The 15,336-nt window shown below is 56.4% G+C and overlaps 1 protein-coding gene across 1 annotated transcript in view; it reads left to right on the forward strand.

The window, feature by feature from the left end:
* Positions 1-15,336, forward strand: part of RGMA (repulsive guidance molecule family member a) — a 50,277-nt gene that overhangs the window by 18,512 nt on the left and 16,429 nt on the right. Inside the window, exon 2 of the mRNA XM_018066385.1 lies at positions 2,695-2,810. Coding sequence (XP_017921874.1) covers positions 2,695-2,810 — 116 coding nt within the window. The remainder of the gene's footprint in view (positions 1-2,694; positions 2,811-15,336) is intronic.

A 15,336-nucleotide genomic window follows, 5' to 3' on the forward strand; every position in this document is an offset into this window, starting at 1 on the left:
CATTTTTTAGCAGCGAAGTATTTTTGTTTTTTTAATTGGAGGTTAATTACTTTACAATATTGTGGTAGTTTTTGCCATGCATTCACATGAATCAGCCACGGGTGTACACGTGCTCCCCATCCTGACCCTCCCTCGCACCTCCGTATCCCAGTGCTAGTGCTTAGGTGCTCAGTCGTGTCTGACTCATTGTGACCCCACGGACTGTAGCCCGCCAGGCTGCCCTGTCCGTGGGATTCTCCAGGCAAGAATACTGGAGTGGGTTACCACGCCCTCCTCCAGGGGATCTTCCCTACCCAGGGATTGAACCTGCATCTTGTATATTTCCTGCATTGGCAGCCAGGTTCTTTACCACCAGTGGGACCTGGTATACATATTGTCTTTTTGACATAAGATTGCATACTTAACAGGGTACTGCTGCTGCTGCTGCTGAAGTCACTTCAGTCTTGTCCGACTCTCTGCGACCCCAAAGACGGCAGCCCACCAGGCTCTGCTGTCACTGGGATTCTCCAGGCAAGAACCCTGGAGTGGGTCGCCATTTCCTTCTCCAATTAACAGAGTACAGTATAGTGTAAACAACTTTGATATGCATTGGGAAGCAGAAAAAAATTCACGTGACTTGCTCAGTTGCTTTGTACGTTTGTATTCAGTTGTAGTCTCGGGGTGACAATATTATCAGCCTGCCCCTTACAGATGAAGACACTGAAGTGTAGAGGCTCAAAGTCCTGCAGCCAAAGGCCCCCAATCCTGGGCAAGGACAGTGCCTGAAGGGCCTGCTCACAGGCCTCCTTCTCAGCCTCCCTGCGGGGGCCCCGAGTCCCATTCTCTGACCTGGAGACGCTGCAGCTGTGTGGGGGTGGGGCTGAATATACTGTCAGGGCTGCTGGGAATGCTAATGGACCCTTTCTCTCTCATTAGCAAGAAGCTTTAGAACTAACTTGTGAAAGGCAGGATCTAGCAGAGGGTGTTAATTGGTGGACCTCAAAGGTGCCTCTGCAGTCAGGTTCTGGGCCCGCCTCACTGTGCTGGGGCCGTCCTGAGATTCTAGAGAAGAAATTGTGGGTCTGGCTCCGAGTCGGGCCGGGCCTGAGAGGAATGCAATCCGAGACCTGGATTTTGAGGTGGTGGCCTTTCCTTGGACGAACCTCTAGCATTTTGCCAACGGGGGCTTAGAATAAATCCCTTCTTTTTTTTTTTCTTTTTGAGGGGGGAGGGGGTAATGATAATTAGAGCCTGTTGGACTGAGATCTGAGGGAAGTGTGGTGGCGCTCCAGATTGTAAGGGCCAGCTGCGGCCATCATGGCATTTTGCCCCGAGGAGACAACGGCTGGCTTTTGCCCGGTGGCCTGTCTGCTTGAGTTGTTAGTCTTCTTCCCTACCTGTTTTGTGGAAGCCAGGTTCAGCAGTTTGACTGCTTCCGGTTGCATACACTCCTAGGGTCCTCTTCCCCTGGCCCAGAGCATTCTCCGCTGGAGCTTCACTCCCTTGGAGGCCAGCAGCGTCCCAAAGGCAGACACGCAGCCCTGCGGCCTCGGCGCCGGCGGCGAGTGACCGACTGCCGCAGTGCTTAAGAGAAACATCGGAGTGGGATAAAAACTCAGAAGTCTTTTTCAAAGAACCAGATGAGTGGGCTTGGAAGTGAGGTGAGGGGGTCACCGAAAGAGGAAGGGGTTTGACTAAAAACACTTGCTCCGGCCTATTTGTGTTCCATCCAAAAGGCCTTTCTCAGGGGACCTTGCCAGTCTCTTTTAAATAGCCCAACAGCCGCAAGACAGCTGCGAGGCCTCGGGAATCTTAAGGAGGAGACATTTTACTCCTGGAAAAATGACCAAGTTAAAGGAAGTCACCACCCTGATGCCCTCCCAGGAGCGGCCTTGGTGGCCTTGCCCTGGCAGTGCCCGGTGTCCCGGCCCTGTGCACGGGGGACCGCAGCATCCACGTGTCGGGGTGGGGGTGGGGGGCAGGGGTCGCTACCCTGACGCCTCTGTTGGGCTCGCGGGCCCCCAGCTCGGAAGCCACGGGATGGGGGTGGGGAGATCCAGAGGGCCACCCACCCGCCCCACCCCGGACACATCAGAGGTGGATCTTTCAGCCTCCTGCCCCCGGGCCACATCTGAGTGAGAGAAGAGCCCGGGTGTCAGTGGCGACTTTGGGACTGGAGTCTAGTTGTAAAGGGGTCCCAGGGTTTTTTTTTTTTTTTTTTCCAAGCTCAGTTTCTACTTAGGTTGGCCACTTTTAGGGAAGATGGGGGGGCGGGGGTGCCGCGCGGCCATCCTTGCACGCTGCGGGGCTTGGCCGTCTCAGGGGGTTGGGACCTTTCCCGGGTGTACAGCCGCGGGGTTCGGGGCGCCGCGGCGCGCCCACAGTCCCCGGCTTCCCCGAGTCCCGGCGGCCCCGCGCCGAGGCGCGGTCCCCGCCCAGCTCCTCTCCGCCCGCCCCCCGCGGGCCGCGCTGAAACCCGAGCTCGAGGGGGCGGGCCGCGCGGCGGCGGGGGCCGCGGGGCCGCGCCGACATTGGCGGGGAGCCGGGCGATGGCTGGCGAGGGAGGGGCGCGCGGGGCGGGGGGGCGCGCCGGGCGCCCGCGGCCGAGGTGGACCGAGCCTCCCGGCTCGCAGCTCCCGCCGGCGGAGCGAGGCCGCCCTTTCTCGGCAGCGTGATTTATCTGCTTCTTCTTTTTCTCCTGAACTCTTCTTCCAGGGAGAGGCTAGTGGTAACAGGCCGAGCTGGATGGATGGGTATGGGGAGAGGGGCAGGACGTCCAGCCCTGGGATTCTGGCCGACTCTCGCCTTCCTCCTCTGCAGCTTCCCCGCAGGTAAGGCACTGCTCCAGCCCGGGGACGGCCGGCTGGGCGCGCGGGGCCCGCTCCCCGGGTCTCCTCGCGGCGCCGGGCCACAGGTCTGCGGACGAGTCGGAGCTCAGGTTCGCCGGCGCCCTCGGGCCCCCGCCTCGCGTTTCCACGCGTCTTTGTTTCTCCCGCGTCCAGCCGAAGGGGCGATGGATGCGCGTGGAGACCTGGGGGGTGGGTGGGTGGGGAACCCACTCAGGCGGTAATGAGAAAGAGCCAGGCGGGGAGATCGCAGGCGCCGGGGACGTCTCCCAACTTCCCAGAAAAGGGGTACCCGGGACGTGCCCCTTAGAGGCCCCGGAGAAGGGGGAGAGAGGGAGGCACGGACTCGGATCCGGGGGGCACTTTCTCTAGCTTCTCGTCCCGCAGTTTGCAGACCTGTCCCGTGCCCAGGGGTGGAGCCGGGGGCGCCCCTGAGGTCCCGGCCGAGCCCCGGACCGCCCCCTCCCGCGGGACCCCGTCCCGCCCCCATGGGCTTGCCCACGCGGGGAAGCCCACGGACTGGGCACCGCCGGCCCCTTGTTCCTGTGCGATAACATCCCGCGTCGCCCCCTGTTTGTTTTTATTGTGTCAGAAAGGGAGAGAATTTCAGAATTAAAGCTGAAAAAGCCCATCTGTTTCCAATGAATCCCCCATAGTTTTTCACAATGTTTTTGGCAGATCGCTGCTTTCAAATTCCTCCGAGCCGGGACCTCTTGTTTTTGTTGGGGGAAGGGAGACCAACTCCACAGAGAAGCATTTGTTCCTTCCCAAACGCTCCAGTTTCTTTACTTTTTTTTTTTTTTTTCCTTTCGGGGGGAGGGGGAAGGCACGAAACTTAAATCCCGGGTCTGTTTTCTTTATAATGTTTCATTAAAGTTTATTCCATTTTTGCCATATGCTACTCACAGCCTAGAAACGCCAGTTAAACCCTTTATATTCATTTTCCTCTTGCTAAAAAAAATACAAATAAACCCAGCATCACGGACCAAATGGTCCCCTATGCAAGGCAGGATTTCCCGGCCACTTCCATTGTGCTGCGGGGTTCCGAGGTGTCTTTTTGCAAAGAGCTTGCTTCATTCAGCAGCCGGAACGAATCCGCAGCCCCCGCGCACTGCCGAGTTTTGCAAGAAAGGACTTGAGTTAGACCGGGGATTGGGTTGTTTTGTTTTGCTCCTCAGCCAACTGGGTTTCAGGAAGTGGCAGAACTGGGCAGTCCGGACCCGGCCTGGCTGTAAGCTGGGGCTCCCGGTGGGAGGACCGTGCCGCAGCGGTAAGGGAGAAAGGATCCGTTTACCTTCCCGCCCCAGCCGTGCTTCGGGGCGGGGGACACCCCTCCCCGGAACCCACCCGGCCGCGCGCGCCCCAAGGGCGTCCCGGGTGAGCCGCAACCTGCTCGTAGCCCAGGATTCCACTGGGGAGGCCCTGGCCAAAGACAGGATGGAGGGTGTCAATGCCTCAAAGAGCCCTTGGACCCACCCGGTGCACCCTCGCCCTGGAATATTACAATCTCCATACCGGGTCAAGCAGCAGGGAGTCCTCCTCCTCTTCCCCTTTTTTTTTTTTTAAAGGCAGTTTCCACCCCTCCACACACCCCCTCCCCCCGCCCCCTGCTTCCCCCCATAGAAGGGTCTGGCTGATTTGGTTTCTTCCCAATAATTAAGAAAATAAAATTTGAAGCGACCCTCCTCTTTCAAAAAGAAAAGGAAAGAAATCCCTCCTTTTGGAGGAGCAGGAGTTTGCAGTGTGTGTGCATCTCGACTTGGTCCAGATAAAGATCCAGCCCATTGGAGGTTTTATCAGATGGGTTGATAAATGGCTTTTGTCCCTTGGCTGCCATGGGGGATGTGATCTCAGCTTGGAGCTGAAATTGAGAAGGGGGGCTTAGAGGCCCTTAAAACAACACCTTCCCGCTCTTAAAGGGGCAGCACTTGTTAGCTTCTTGGGCTGGAGGGAGAGGAAAGGAAAGGCTGGCAGGAGGTACTCAGAGGTAGGAGGGAGCTGCCAGGGTGGTGCTGGTGGTGGGGAGGGGGTTGCTGTTTCATTTCTCCATCTTAGAAAACTTTAAGCATCTCCCCCATAGTCTGAGAAAAGCTGGTGGGTTATATAATTCACAGCCCAAATTCCATCACTTGTTTCCAAGAAGCCCATTTCTTTTTGGCTTCAAGGCTGGTAACTAAAACCTGGCAGATAGAGCAGATAGCTGTTGCACTGTCATGCCAACTGGCTAATGTTTCTTCTAATTTGAGGCCTTGACAGGCGCATTTAGTCAAAATTGCCCACCTTGCTGAAAACTGAGCTTCCAGTATGCCCGAATGGAATACACTGGGGGGCACTGAGAATGTGTGGGCTCCGGAATCCTGGGTCAAGAAGAGAGGCTCTTAAGAGATGAAATGGATCGTTTCCACCACAAAGAGATGGACTATCGGTATTCCTGACCTGTCGGTAGAGGGGCTGCTTGGGGATAAAGTCAAAGAATCTGCATGTCTGGTGGGGAGTGGGGTGGGCATTTGAGAAAAAAGAAAGCGCAGGAGATAGTCAGGGGCCCTGTGTGCCGGCTTCTCCCTCCAAAGACAGGTGGAATCCGCTGGAACAGCCGCATGAAAGCATAGGCTTGTTCAGCACTAGTCGACTTGAATGGCGTCCAGGAGTAAACCCATAGGAGTGCAAATTAAATTGGACATAGTTATGTGGAGAAAGATGCCTTAACCTCTTGCAAGACTGAGAGGGCTTGTGTCTTTTGAGAGTGCTCACATGTTCTCAGCATGCATGGCACATCTCGTGCGGTCCTGACACACAGGGACGGCATCGGGGGCCCTCATCTGAGCAAAGCTGGCATCCACCTCCAAGGCCTGGTGGAAGGACAGGGGCCCTTCCACGTCCCTCGGCTCGTCAGGGTGTCTGCGGACCTGATGCTGTACTTTCAGCCAATGGACAGGGTGGCCACGTCTAGCTGGGAGGGGGGTGCGTGGCGGGAGGCCAAGAAAGGCTTCTTAGGAGAGTCTTCTACTAATAACATCCACTTCAAAACACAATTAATAGATACTTTTTAAAACTTTGAAACCACCTTGACTTAATAAAACAGATTTCCAAGAGGAAATCATCAAAGTCATATGTTGTAGACATGTTGGCACCCTTCCCGTTGGCTACATATGGATGCTGTACTCCAGCTCCGGTGGGTCTCAAAGTGTGGTCCTTGGACCCGCAGCACCAGCCTCCCCCAGGAGCGTGTTGGGAACTGACTGAAGCTGATGCTCTGGGAGTGGAACATGCAGTCTGTACTGTGACAGGCGTTCCGGGGGCTCTGATGCACCTCACCTGTGAGGATCAGTGTTCTAAAAATTATTACCCTGGTCGTTCCATGTTTCCTCTGTCTTTCCCTTTTGTTTTAAACTGCAGTTGTTTTAGAAATTAATCCTCGTGGGGAAACTAAGGCTTGCAGAGACCCAGGCCCTGTGCGGTATCCAAGGACATCCATGCCATTCTAGAGTTGAGAACGTTTATCTGAGAGCTGCCATTCAAAAATGTGCAAGCAAGTCAACCCGCTTATCACATCTTTGTCCTCCCAGGAGGACTTTGTGTCCCAGAGGGAGAGACTGAAATGAGTCCCGTTGCCAGAGCCAGGTGGCAGTAGCGCCAGCCTGCAGGCTGGTGCGTGACACGCCAAGGGACCTGCAGGGCCGAGCCCTGGCTCCCAGGGAGGGTGGGATGTGAAGTTCTGCGGATGGTTGGCCCCTTTGGCCCTGAGAATGAGCTGGGGCATAAGGGGAGGATCTCTGGTTGTCAGGTTTAGGAAGGGAAACCACTGCAAGCTTGAAGGAATTGCTAGCAGTCAACCCAGTGCCAAAGGAGAACTGGGCAGAGACGATCAACAGGCTCAGATAACGATGCTCCGTGAGATGGGACAGTTGGGTCCAGGTCTCTGTGGAGGTGAGGGAACCGCATGGGGACCACTTTATGTGCTGGAGGTCATACGGTTCCTGCTAACATGTCCTTCTTGGGTGCAATGTGAACGGCCTTTGGAGCTGGTTGGAGGATCCAGGTTTTTATGTTTGGTTGAGGGGTTGGGGCGTCATACTGTTTCAATACCTGGCTGCATTCTGCCTGCCTGGAATTGAGGGCACTGTTTCTTTAGGGTGACTAACTCATCCCAGTGGAGCCGGGAGTTTCTAATTTTAAAGTTGGGAGTCCCATGTCTTTAGAAGCCCCCTCAGTCCTGGGTACCCCAGGATGGTCGGTTTCCCTGGACTCTCCGTGTCCTGGGACCAGGGCTTGACCTGTGTGTGTTAATCCTGCCGCCACAGACGGTTCAGTCCTGGGTGTAAAGGGCCTCCCCTTCTGTCCGTTTGCCCAGCGCTAGGCCTCCTTCTGCGCCCTGTCCTGCCTGTCTCCGCTGGCACCTGCCGCAAGCAGCTGAGCTGCCCCAGGACCTGCCTCTGGGGTGATCCCCGCCCCCGCCCCACTGTCCAAATTGCTCAGGAGCTCAGGGCTCTGCGTGACCCTCTCTGGAGCACCCAGAAGGGAGAGCCCGCTGACAGCGGGTTCCACACTCCTCTCCAGCCTCATTCCCATGGCCTCTGGCACGCCCCTGGGCTCCAGGTCCCTGCTGGTCTCCGTACCTGCCACCACCCACCCACCTTATGGGTGGGCATCCCCCAGGCCTTGCTCATGCCATGCCTGGTTTGGAAAGGGAACGCCCACTGGCAAAGCCCAAGGTCAGTGCCACCTGTCGGGACCCAGCACCATCCCTCTGATGACCTGAGAACCGGCCACCTTGGCTGCTGACACCTGTGCTTCCTCGTGTCCTTGCTTCCCGAGTCTTGGGTTTTTAATCTTCTAAATCACTGGATCTGTTTATATGGGCAGGAACCCCATTTCCTGTTTCTCCGTGCACTTTTCTCTGATATGCACCCCAAACACACCTGGCACAATCCTGGAAATTACAGGACCGGTGCGTTTCTTTGTGTTTTTGTTTGTTTTTTTTTTTGCTCCACGGACCGAGATCGCAGGTTTGGGGAGGGAGGTTGTCCATGTATCCCAATCATTCAAAGACAGTACTCATTTTTAAACCTAAAGATGGAAAGGGATAAATAAGAAAATGAAAATAACCAAAATTCCAACCTCCCCCAGGCTGCCATCACTAGTTAATTCATGAATAGCCTGTAAGACACGGTACTGTTATATCCTCCACAATATGATCATTGGAAGGAAAACAATTTTTTTTAATTTATGATTTTGTATTGGAGTAGAGCCTATTAACAATGTTGTGGTAGTTTCAAGTGGACAGTGAAGGGACTCAGCTGTACATATACATGTATCCATTCTCCCCGCAAAACCCCCTCCCATCCAGGCTGCCACATCGCATTGAACAGAGTTCCCTGTGCTGTACAACAGGTCCTTGCGGAAAACAACATTTAAGAAAATATATATTGATTGATTGATTGATTTGGCTGCATCAGCCTTACTTGTGGCCCTTGAGCTCAGCAGTTGTGGCACACAGGTTTAGTTGCCCCAAGGCATGTGGGAACTTAGTTTCCTGACCAGGGATCAAACCTGCGTCCTCTGCAGGGCAAAGCAGAATCTTAACCACTGGACCACTGGGGAAATCCCCCCGAACAACAGTTTTTAAAGCTCTCCCTTTTATCCAGTGGCCAGAGCATCCGAGGTATTCTGCTAAATGTTTGAAATACGTCACCTCGTGAGATGGTCATCCCCTCCCCCGAAGCATCATCACACGAGGAGACAGAGGGTCAGAGAGGTTCCCAACATCACGCAGCTGAGTCAGCGCAGAGCCAAGAGGAGAACTCAGACCCCTGTGCTTTTCCACACGCCCGATTTTGGATAAACACACTCATTAAACGTGTTCTGTAGCATTTCAGACTCTGAGCTGTGTAGCATACAAGGCTTTATGATGAGAGGGAAAAAATAAGAAACTCTGGAGATATGATTGGATAGCAGAATGAAGAGGGACCACACTTCCCCATGGCTCTCACGTGGTTGCCTCCTCCCAGAGACCCTCTCTGCTCCCTGTCCATCCCCAACTTAGCATTTCAAAGCAGATGCCACTTTGGCAGAGCTCTCGTGGTGCAAATTTTCCCAAGTCAGATTTATGTCTTTGGGGTTTTTGCTTATTTATTCATTTCATGCACCATTTCGCCCAGGCAGTCAGAATACCGAAACGCCTATTAAAGTGATCCCTCTGCGCCCAGGTCCCTGTAAAAAAGAGCCATTATTGCTCCCCGTGCTAAGGAATGTTCCAGGAACACAGGCTCACACATGTGCGTGCACCAGCCGGGCCGGTGCCCTCCCAGTTCTCGAGGAAGGTGGAAGAAGGGCCTGCCTGCGGAGGGAGGTGGGGGAGCAAAGCCACTTCACGTGGTTTTTGACCCAGGACAGCTGAGCAGAGGAGCACAGGGCTCCTGGAGGCAGGACCAGAATGGAAAATTGTCATCCCTGAAGCCAGCCTTACCTAGACTTGCTCAAGAGACATGGGTTCGATCCCTGGGTCAGGAAGATCCCCTGGAGGAGGGCATGGCAACCCACTCCAGTATTCTTACCTGGAGAATCCCATGGACAGGGGAGCCTGGCTGGCTACAGTCCATGGGGTCACAAAGAGTCCCACGCGACTGAGCACAGCAGCAACTACCTAGACTCAGGAAAAGGGGTGTGCCTCAAAGCAAGAAGCCCAAACTGCTCACCCGCACGCTTCATTTATACCAAAAGTGACACTTTTGCCCCCAAACCATCCTCCCTGTGGAGCCCAGGCTTGCTCAGCGCTCTGCCCTCCTGGCGGGGTGGTCTTGGCATGGGGTCCTGCGCCCAGCCCCTGCCTGCTGTGGGCCCTTCTGACCCAGGGGAGCCCTGCTGACAGGCCCGCCGTGGCCTTGGGCGCGACGGTGAGCACATGTGCTTTTTAACGCCCTCTTGGCTGCAGATGCGGCTGCGTGTGGCTCCAGGGGGAGCTGAGGGGAAGGGGAGGGTGTCCAGTTGGGAAAGCTGAGGTGTGCCCTTTTCCTTGGCACTCGGCGTGGTTTCCTGCAGCGACTTGGCGTGTGTGGAAGCTGGGACAGAGAAGCCTGGCTGGGTGTGACGAAGGGGCAGTGCCGCTTGCCCAGCTCGGCGAGTGGCATTCAGCCACCTCTGCCCACACTTAGCAGTGAGTTAACCCCCAGCTCCCCTATGGCTCAGCCAGTAAAGAGTTCACCTGCAATGTAGGAGACACAGGAGCTGGGAAGACCCCCTGGAGGAGGAAGTGGCAACCCACTCCAGTATTCTTGCCGGAAAACTCCAGGGGCAGAGGAGCCTGGCGGGCTGCAGTCCCGGAGGTCGCAGGGTCAGGCACGACTGAAGCGACTTAGCACAAGAGCACACATCCCCTCCTGCCTTCCCTCAGCCAGTACAGATGCTCTGAGAGGCTTCCCCTTGCCTTCATCTTTCTCAGGTCAGCCGGTCCCCAGAGGAAGTCCCCAGTGCTCTCAGGGGGGCCAAGAGGCAGGCTGGAGTCACGGGCAAGGGCGGTTCCTTGGACCGTTCTCAGACTGAGCTGGGAGGAATACCTTTGAGGAAAGGGGATCACTCTGGCTGCTTGTGGGTTAAGGAAGGCAGGGTCCTCTGCACCTGGTGAAAAAGCCAGTCCCTTACCTGGGTGTGTGCCTCTTCCGTGTCTGACGCCAGACACCTGCGTGTTTACGCCAGGACGATGGAGCAACAAACCTGGCAACCCCAGGCACCTCTCAAGCTAGGAGACTGCGGAACACTGCCCAGCCAGAGCTTGCCAAACTCTGGCACTGTGTCCGTCCCCTGTCCCCGCCCAGCCTCGGTGCCAGGAGAACAGGAGGGGGTGGGGAGTGGCCCGCTGTGCCTGCCTGGTGCCACGGGGAGGTGCTCCCTGCTGCGCCCACAGAATGGGAACAGGTTTCCCACCGCCTTGGGGATCCGCATCCCAACTCGTTGCTAAGAGACGAGCCTCAGCATCACTGCTGCCCCGGGTAGGGGTTGCGGGGGGGGGGGGGGGCGCTCAACCCCTTCCACTGAGTTCTCCTTGAAGCTGTCCTCCCTCTGCTCCGCCTGCTCCTACCCTAATTAAAGCCACCCTCTCTTATGTTACGCCACTCCCTAAAATAGCCTTCTCATCATGCCACGAGCATACTGAAAATTACTCAGTGGGCTTCCCGCTTTCAGCGGGATCTGACCTGAAATCCTTGGGCTGGCTTATCAGGGTGTTGCCACAGGGAGGCTATTACAGTGGGTTGTGTCTAGATGGGCAGGGGAGGACGCCAAGGCCACGAGGGACCACGGAGGCAGACACAGCGTTGCAGGAGGGGACCTCCACTCCTGGGACTGGGGGGACAAGGGGAAGAGGACCTTGGGGGCCCGGGGCTGTGAGGAGGGCTGCTGCTGCACGGCTGAGCTGGGTACTGGAACAGCAGCGGCTGGAGGGGACGAAGGGGCAAGGCTGGGTTGTGATGACCGGGTCAACCTGGCTGGGCCTTGTGTAACGCCGCCTTGTGGAGGAATCAGGCAACAGGGAGCTGGGTGAATGGGGACACAGTTTGCACCAGAGCAGAGCAAAGCAGTTCGAAGCTGAACCACATTCGCCTCATCCCCAGCTTTCACTCAGGGCTTCCGTGTCTGGCTCCAAACTCCCAGGACACTCTCACCATCCGGCATTTCACTTTCCGGCCCATGCCAGCTGTTTCGGAGCCCCTCGGATTTCTGTACCTCTGCCCCACATAACCTGGCGAATCCCACTGCCCTTCCAGACCCCGTGGAACAGCTGCTTCTCGGTACTATCTGTCCCCTCCATCCCTCAATCTCTGTACACGTGAACCTTCTCCCCGGCACCCCGGTGGTTTTTGTAGCCGACTTCACCTGAGCTTGTTCCAGGAATGGCAGGAAGCACCTTGCCTGCACGCAGTGGACTGAGTCCAGAACCTTCAGCTAGTGTACGCACCCAGGCAGTTCCCCTGCAGACCACAGATCTGGGCAGACCCAACGTGATGGGGGGGCTCGCCTTCTAAGACGCCTTACTCCTTTAAGAAGAGGCAGGTTTTTTTCTCTTTCCGGGCTCAACCCACCCCTCCTACACCACCAATGAAACCTGATCTAACCCCTTTGCACGAGGGTAATTTATTGGTCTGTTGGGCTTTTCTCGGTGGCAAATTGCATTGTCTCTATTCCCGGGTTCAGGCGCAGGAGCGGCTCTGCATTCCTAAGACTCCTTTCTCAGGGCCGGGCCTTCGCACCCCTCGGCACTTGGAGAAGTGAGTTTTATTGGGCTTCTTTGTTATGCAAACAAGCCGGTAATAATCAGGCTATTATTCTGAAAGATTGGGCTTGATTAACAGTTCAAAGGAGGTCTCAGAAAGCAGCTAAAGCCGTGGTGGTGCATAAATATCTCCATCCTGCCTGGGTCTGTACAGCTGCTGCTCCCAGATCCCGGCACCCCGTCCCCCGCCCCTGCCTTTCTGTTCCAAGAGGCTCTGGGTTGCTATTTAAAGGAAAAGAATTAAGTCAGGCAAGCCGTGTTGCTGTGATTTCTCGCTGCTGTGTCTCAAACCTCGAGGAAGGTAGTCTGGAGCCCGTGCGTGCATGCTCAGTTGCTTCAGTTGAGTTCGACTTTGTGACCCCATGGACTGTAGCCCTCCAGGCTCCTCTGTCCATGGGATTCTCCACGCAGGAATACTGGAGTGGGTTGCCATGCCCTCCTCCAGGGAATCTTCCCGACCCAGGGATTAAACCTGCGGCTCCTGCATTGCAGGCAGATTTTTTTTTTAACCCCCAGGCTAGATCCCACCTCCCCACAAAGTGAAAGGTTACAGAGGTGGGGTGCCAGGGGAGGGGCACAGGTGCTTTGAGTGATGAGTGAGGGAGTCAGAGGATTCTCAGGGGATCTGTGGGCACGAGGTGGCACCCAGCTCGGCAGTGGATGGTTGACACAGTTCTGTGAGGCCCAAAGAAGGCGGCCCAGGAAAGCTGAGGGGCCATCTCCAGTATCAGCAGGGTTACTGTTGAGCCTTTTCCCTGTGAGCCCCCACCCATCTTCCTCAAGCCGGCAGACCTGGGGTCCACAGCCGGAGCTGCCAAGAGCAGGAGGGGCTGGCCCAGCCCAGCAGTGGAGTGCCGCCGGGCAGGGGGCTTTCCTGCCGCGGGGGCTGGCTGGAGGTGCAAACTGTTGACCTGTGGCCGCTCTCAGGCCCTGGGTTTTTAAATTCCATGCTATACGTTGGGAAGCTGACCTGGAGTTTGCCCACCAAGCAATCCGTAATTACAGTGATCTCAACGAAGCCAGTTGCACAGAGAAACAGAAGCCCTGGGCCTCACTGCACAAATTGGGAGCGAATGGATCCCCAGGGCCCCCAAGTCCTGCTGTGGCGAGGGGACCCTCTCCAGGGCTGAGCGTGGGCTCTTGTATAATTCTTACAGATGAATTGTCCAAGGAGACACACGTGTTGATAAAGCAAGAGACTTTATTGGGAAAGGTGGAGAGCAGGAGGGTGAGGGAACCCAGAACTGCTCTGCCACGTGGCTGGCAGTCCCAGGTTTTCCTGGGATGGGGTTAGTTTCCTGGCTGTCTCTGGCCCCTCATTCTGACTCAGAGTCCTTCCTGGTGGTGCATGCATCCAGAAGGATGGATTCCAACAAGGATTCTGGGAGGCTGGTAGGACATACGGACTGGTGTCTCCTGTCTCCTTGTGACCTTTCCCGAATTCTTCCAGTTGGTGGTAGCTTCTTAGCTCCTTGTGCCTTACCAGGACCTCCTGTTGTTAAGATAACTCATGCAATGGCTACTGTCTTCCCTGGCCAGGGCGGGCAGTTTCGTTTAGTCAGTTGGTTCCCATAACAGCCCCAGCCTGCGCCCCACTTTTTGAGCCAAGTGTCCAGCATCGTGGGGCACCGGAGGGAATTCAGGGGTTTCCTAGTGGTGACCTGGGCTGGCCAGTGTCTTTGCAGCCTCTGGATTCTCCTCTATTTGTTTCTTAGGAGCTAATCCCCAAAGTCCTAAGTCCCAAGAGGCTTGGGTCAAAAACAAAACAGGTGTCCTAGGCTTCCGAGAAGTGTAAAGTCTGTGCACGGTCTTAGCCTTTTCCTGGGTGCCTGAGATGGAGCTCCAGGTACCCAGGGTCAGCATGGGCTCCCTGAGAGCCGCCCCCGCCCTAGGACAGACAGGGCAGCATCTGAGTTGGAAACAGGAGCTCAGGAGAACTGAGGCCCTGGCTCTGCACTCTTCCGCTGCCGCCTGGCCGACTAGCGAGGTCTGCAGGAGCCAGTCCTGAGCAGAGAAGGCCTCGGTCAGAAAAGCTTGCCTCCTCCTCCCACTCACAGTAAGGTGTTTCAAACTCTCAGACTTGCCTTCCTTCCTTCCTTGAACACTCACATCAAAAAAGGCTAAGGTTTACTGCATGGAATTCAGGTGATTTGGGCTTTTTTTTTTTTAAAGATATGTCACATAAAAATCAGCTGCTTTGGGCTCTGGCAGGTGACGCCCCAGTGCAGAGCTTTTCCTTTTGATGCTGGGCCAGATTACATCCAGTCTCTGACCTGGGAGGTGGCGGTGGGGGGGCTTCCACCTGTGATTTACAGAAGTGGACACAGGGCGGCAGGATGGCCCCACAGGGCTCAGGGCCCCCTCGGCTCCCCACCCGTGGGGACTGTCCAGCTCTGGCATCCCTAACGCCCTTCCCTGGGAACCCCCAGGAAATGATGGCAGCCAGGCTGGGAAGAGCTGCACGACCTCCTGGAGAGAGAGCAGAAGGGAACGGGTTCCCCCACCTCTGGCCCCGGCTCTCGTTACTCTCAGTGGCCTGTTGCAAGCCTCTCCCCCACCCTGATCGGTAGCATGTCCGTTACCGTGAGAGCTCCTGGGCTTCCTCTTAGATGCCCAGGAAGCTGTGCAAGGCCCGAGGAGACCCAGGACATCGGGCGTGTGTGGCCACAGGCATCACGGTCCTGGCTCGATCCAGGTGAGGCTGGGCCTTTGGGCATGATGGACCCAGGAAGAGCTGCCCAGACTCTGATCTGAGTCAGGGTGGAAGAGCAGGTTCCAGGGCCAGCCAGGGCCCTGAACTGAGCAGGAGGCAGCAGAGTGGAGGCTGCGGGCGATCCCTGGGTTCCTGGGGAGGAAGCGGGGGAGGTGCTGGCTTCCCTCCAGCCCTGCCATGTGACCTTTAGCTTCTGACCCCACAGGGGTTGTATGTGTCCCCCTCCGAGACTGTTGGCAGGGACTTCTGATCTAGGGAGTGCCCGCTGGTCCCAGGCACCGCCCGTCCGCCTCCTCAGTCTCCAGCAGGCTCTGAGGCTGGTGCTGCCCCCACTTCACAGATGCGGAAACTGAGGCCAAGCCACTCCCCACAAGTGCTAGGAGGGGACAGAGCGGGACCTCGGGCCAGTCCCCCGCCCAGCACCGCGGGCAACCAGCGTCTCCTTCAGACTTCTCCACTTTTGGCCCAGTCCCAGGTGACAGCATCGCAAACGTTCTCCAAACGGTTGAGAGCTTGGAGCTCAGCCCTGCCAC

Source organism: Capra hircus, chromosome 21 (assembly GCF_001704415.2).
Source record: "Capra hircus breed San Clemente chromosome 21, ASM170441v1, whole genome shotgun sequence".
In the NCBI taxonomy this organism is placed as follows: Eukaryota; Metazoa; Chordata; class Mammalia; order Artiodactyla; family Bovidae; genus Capra; species Capra hircus.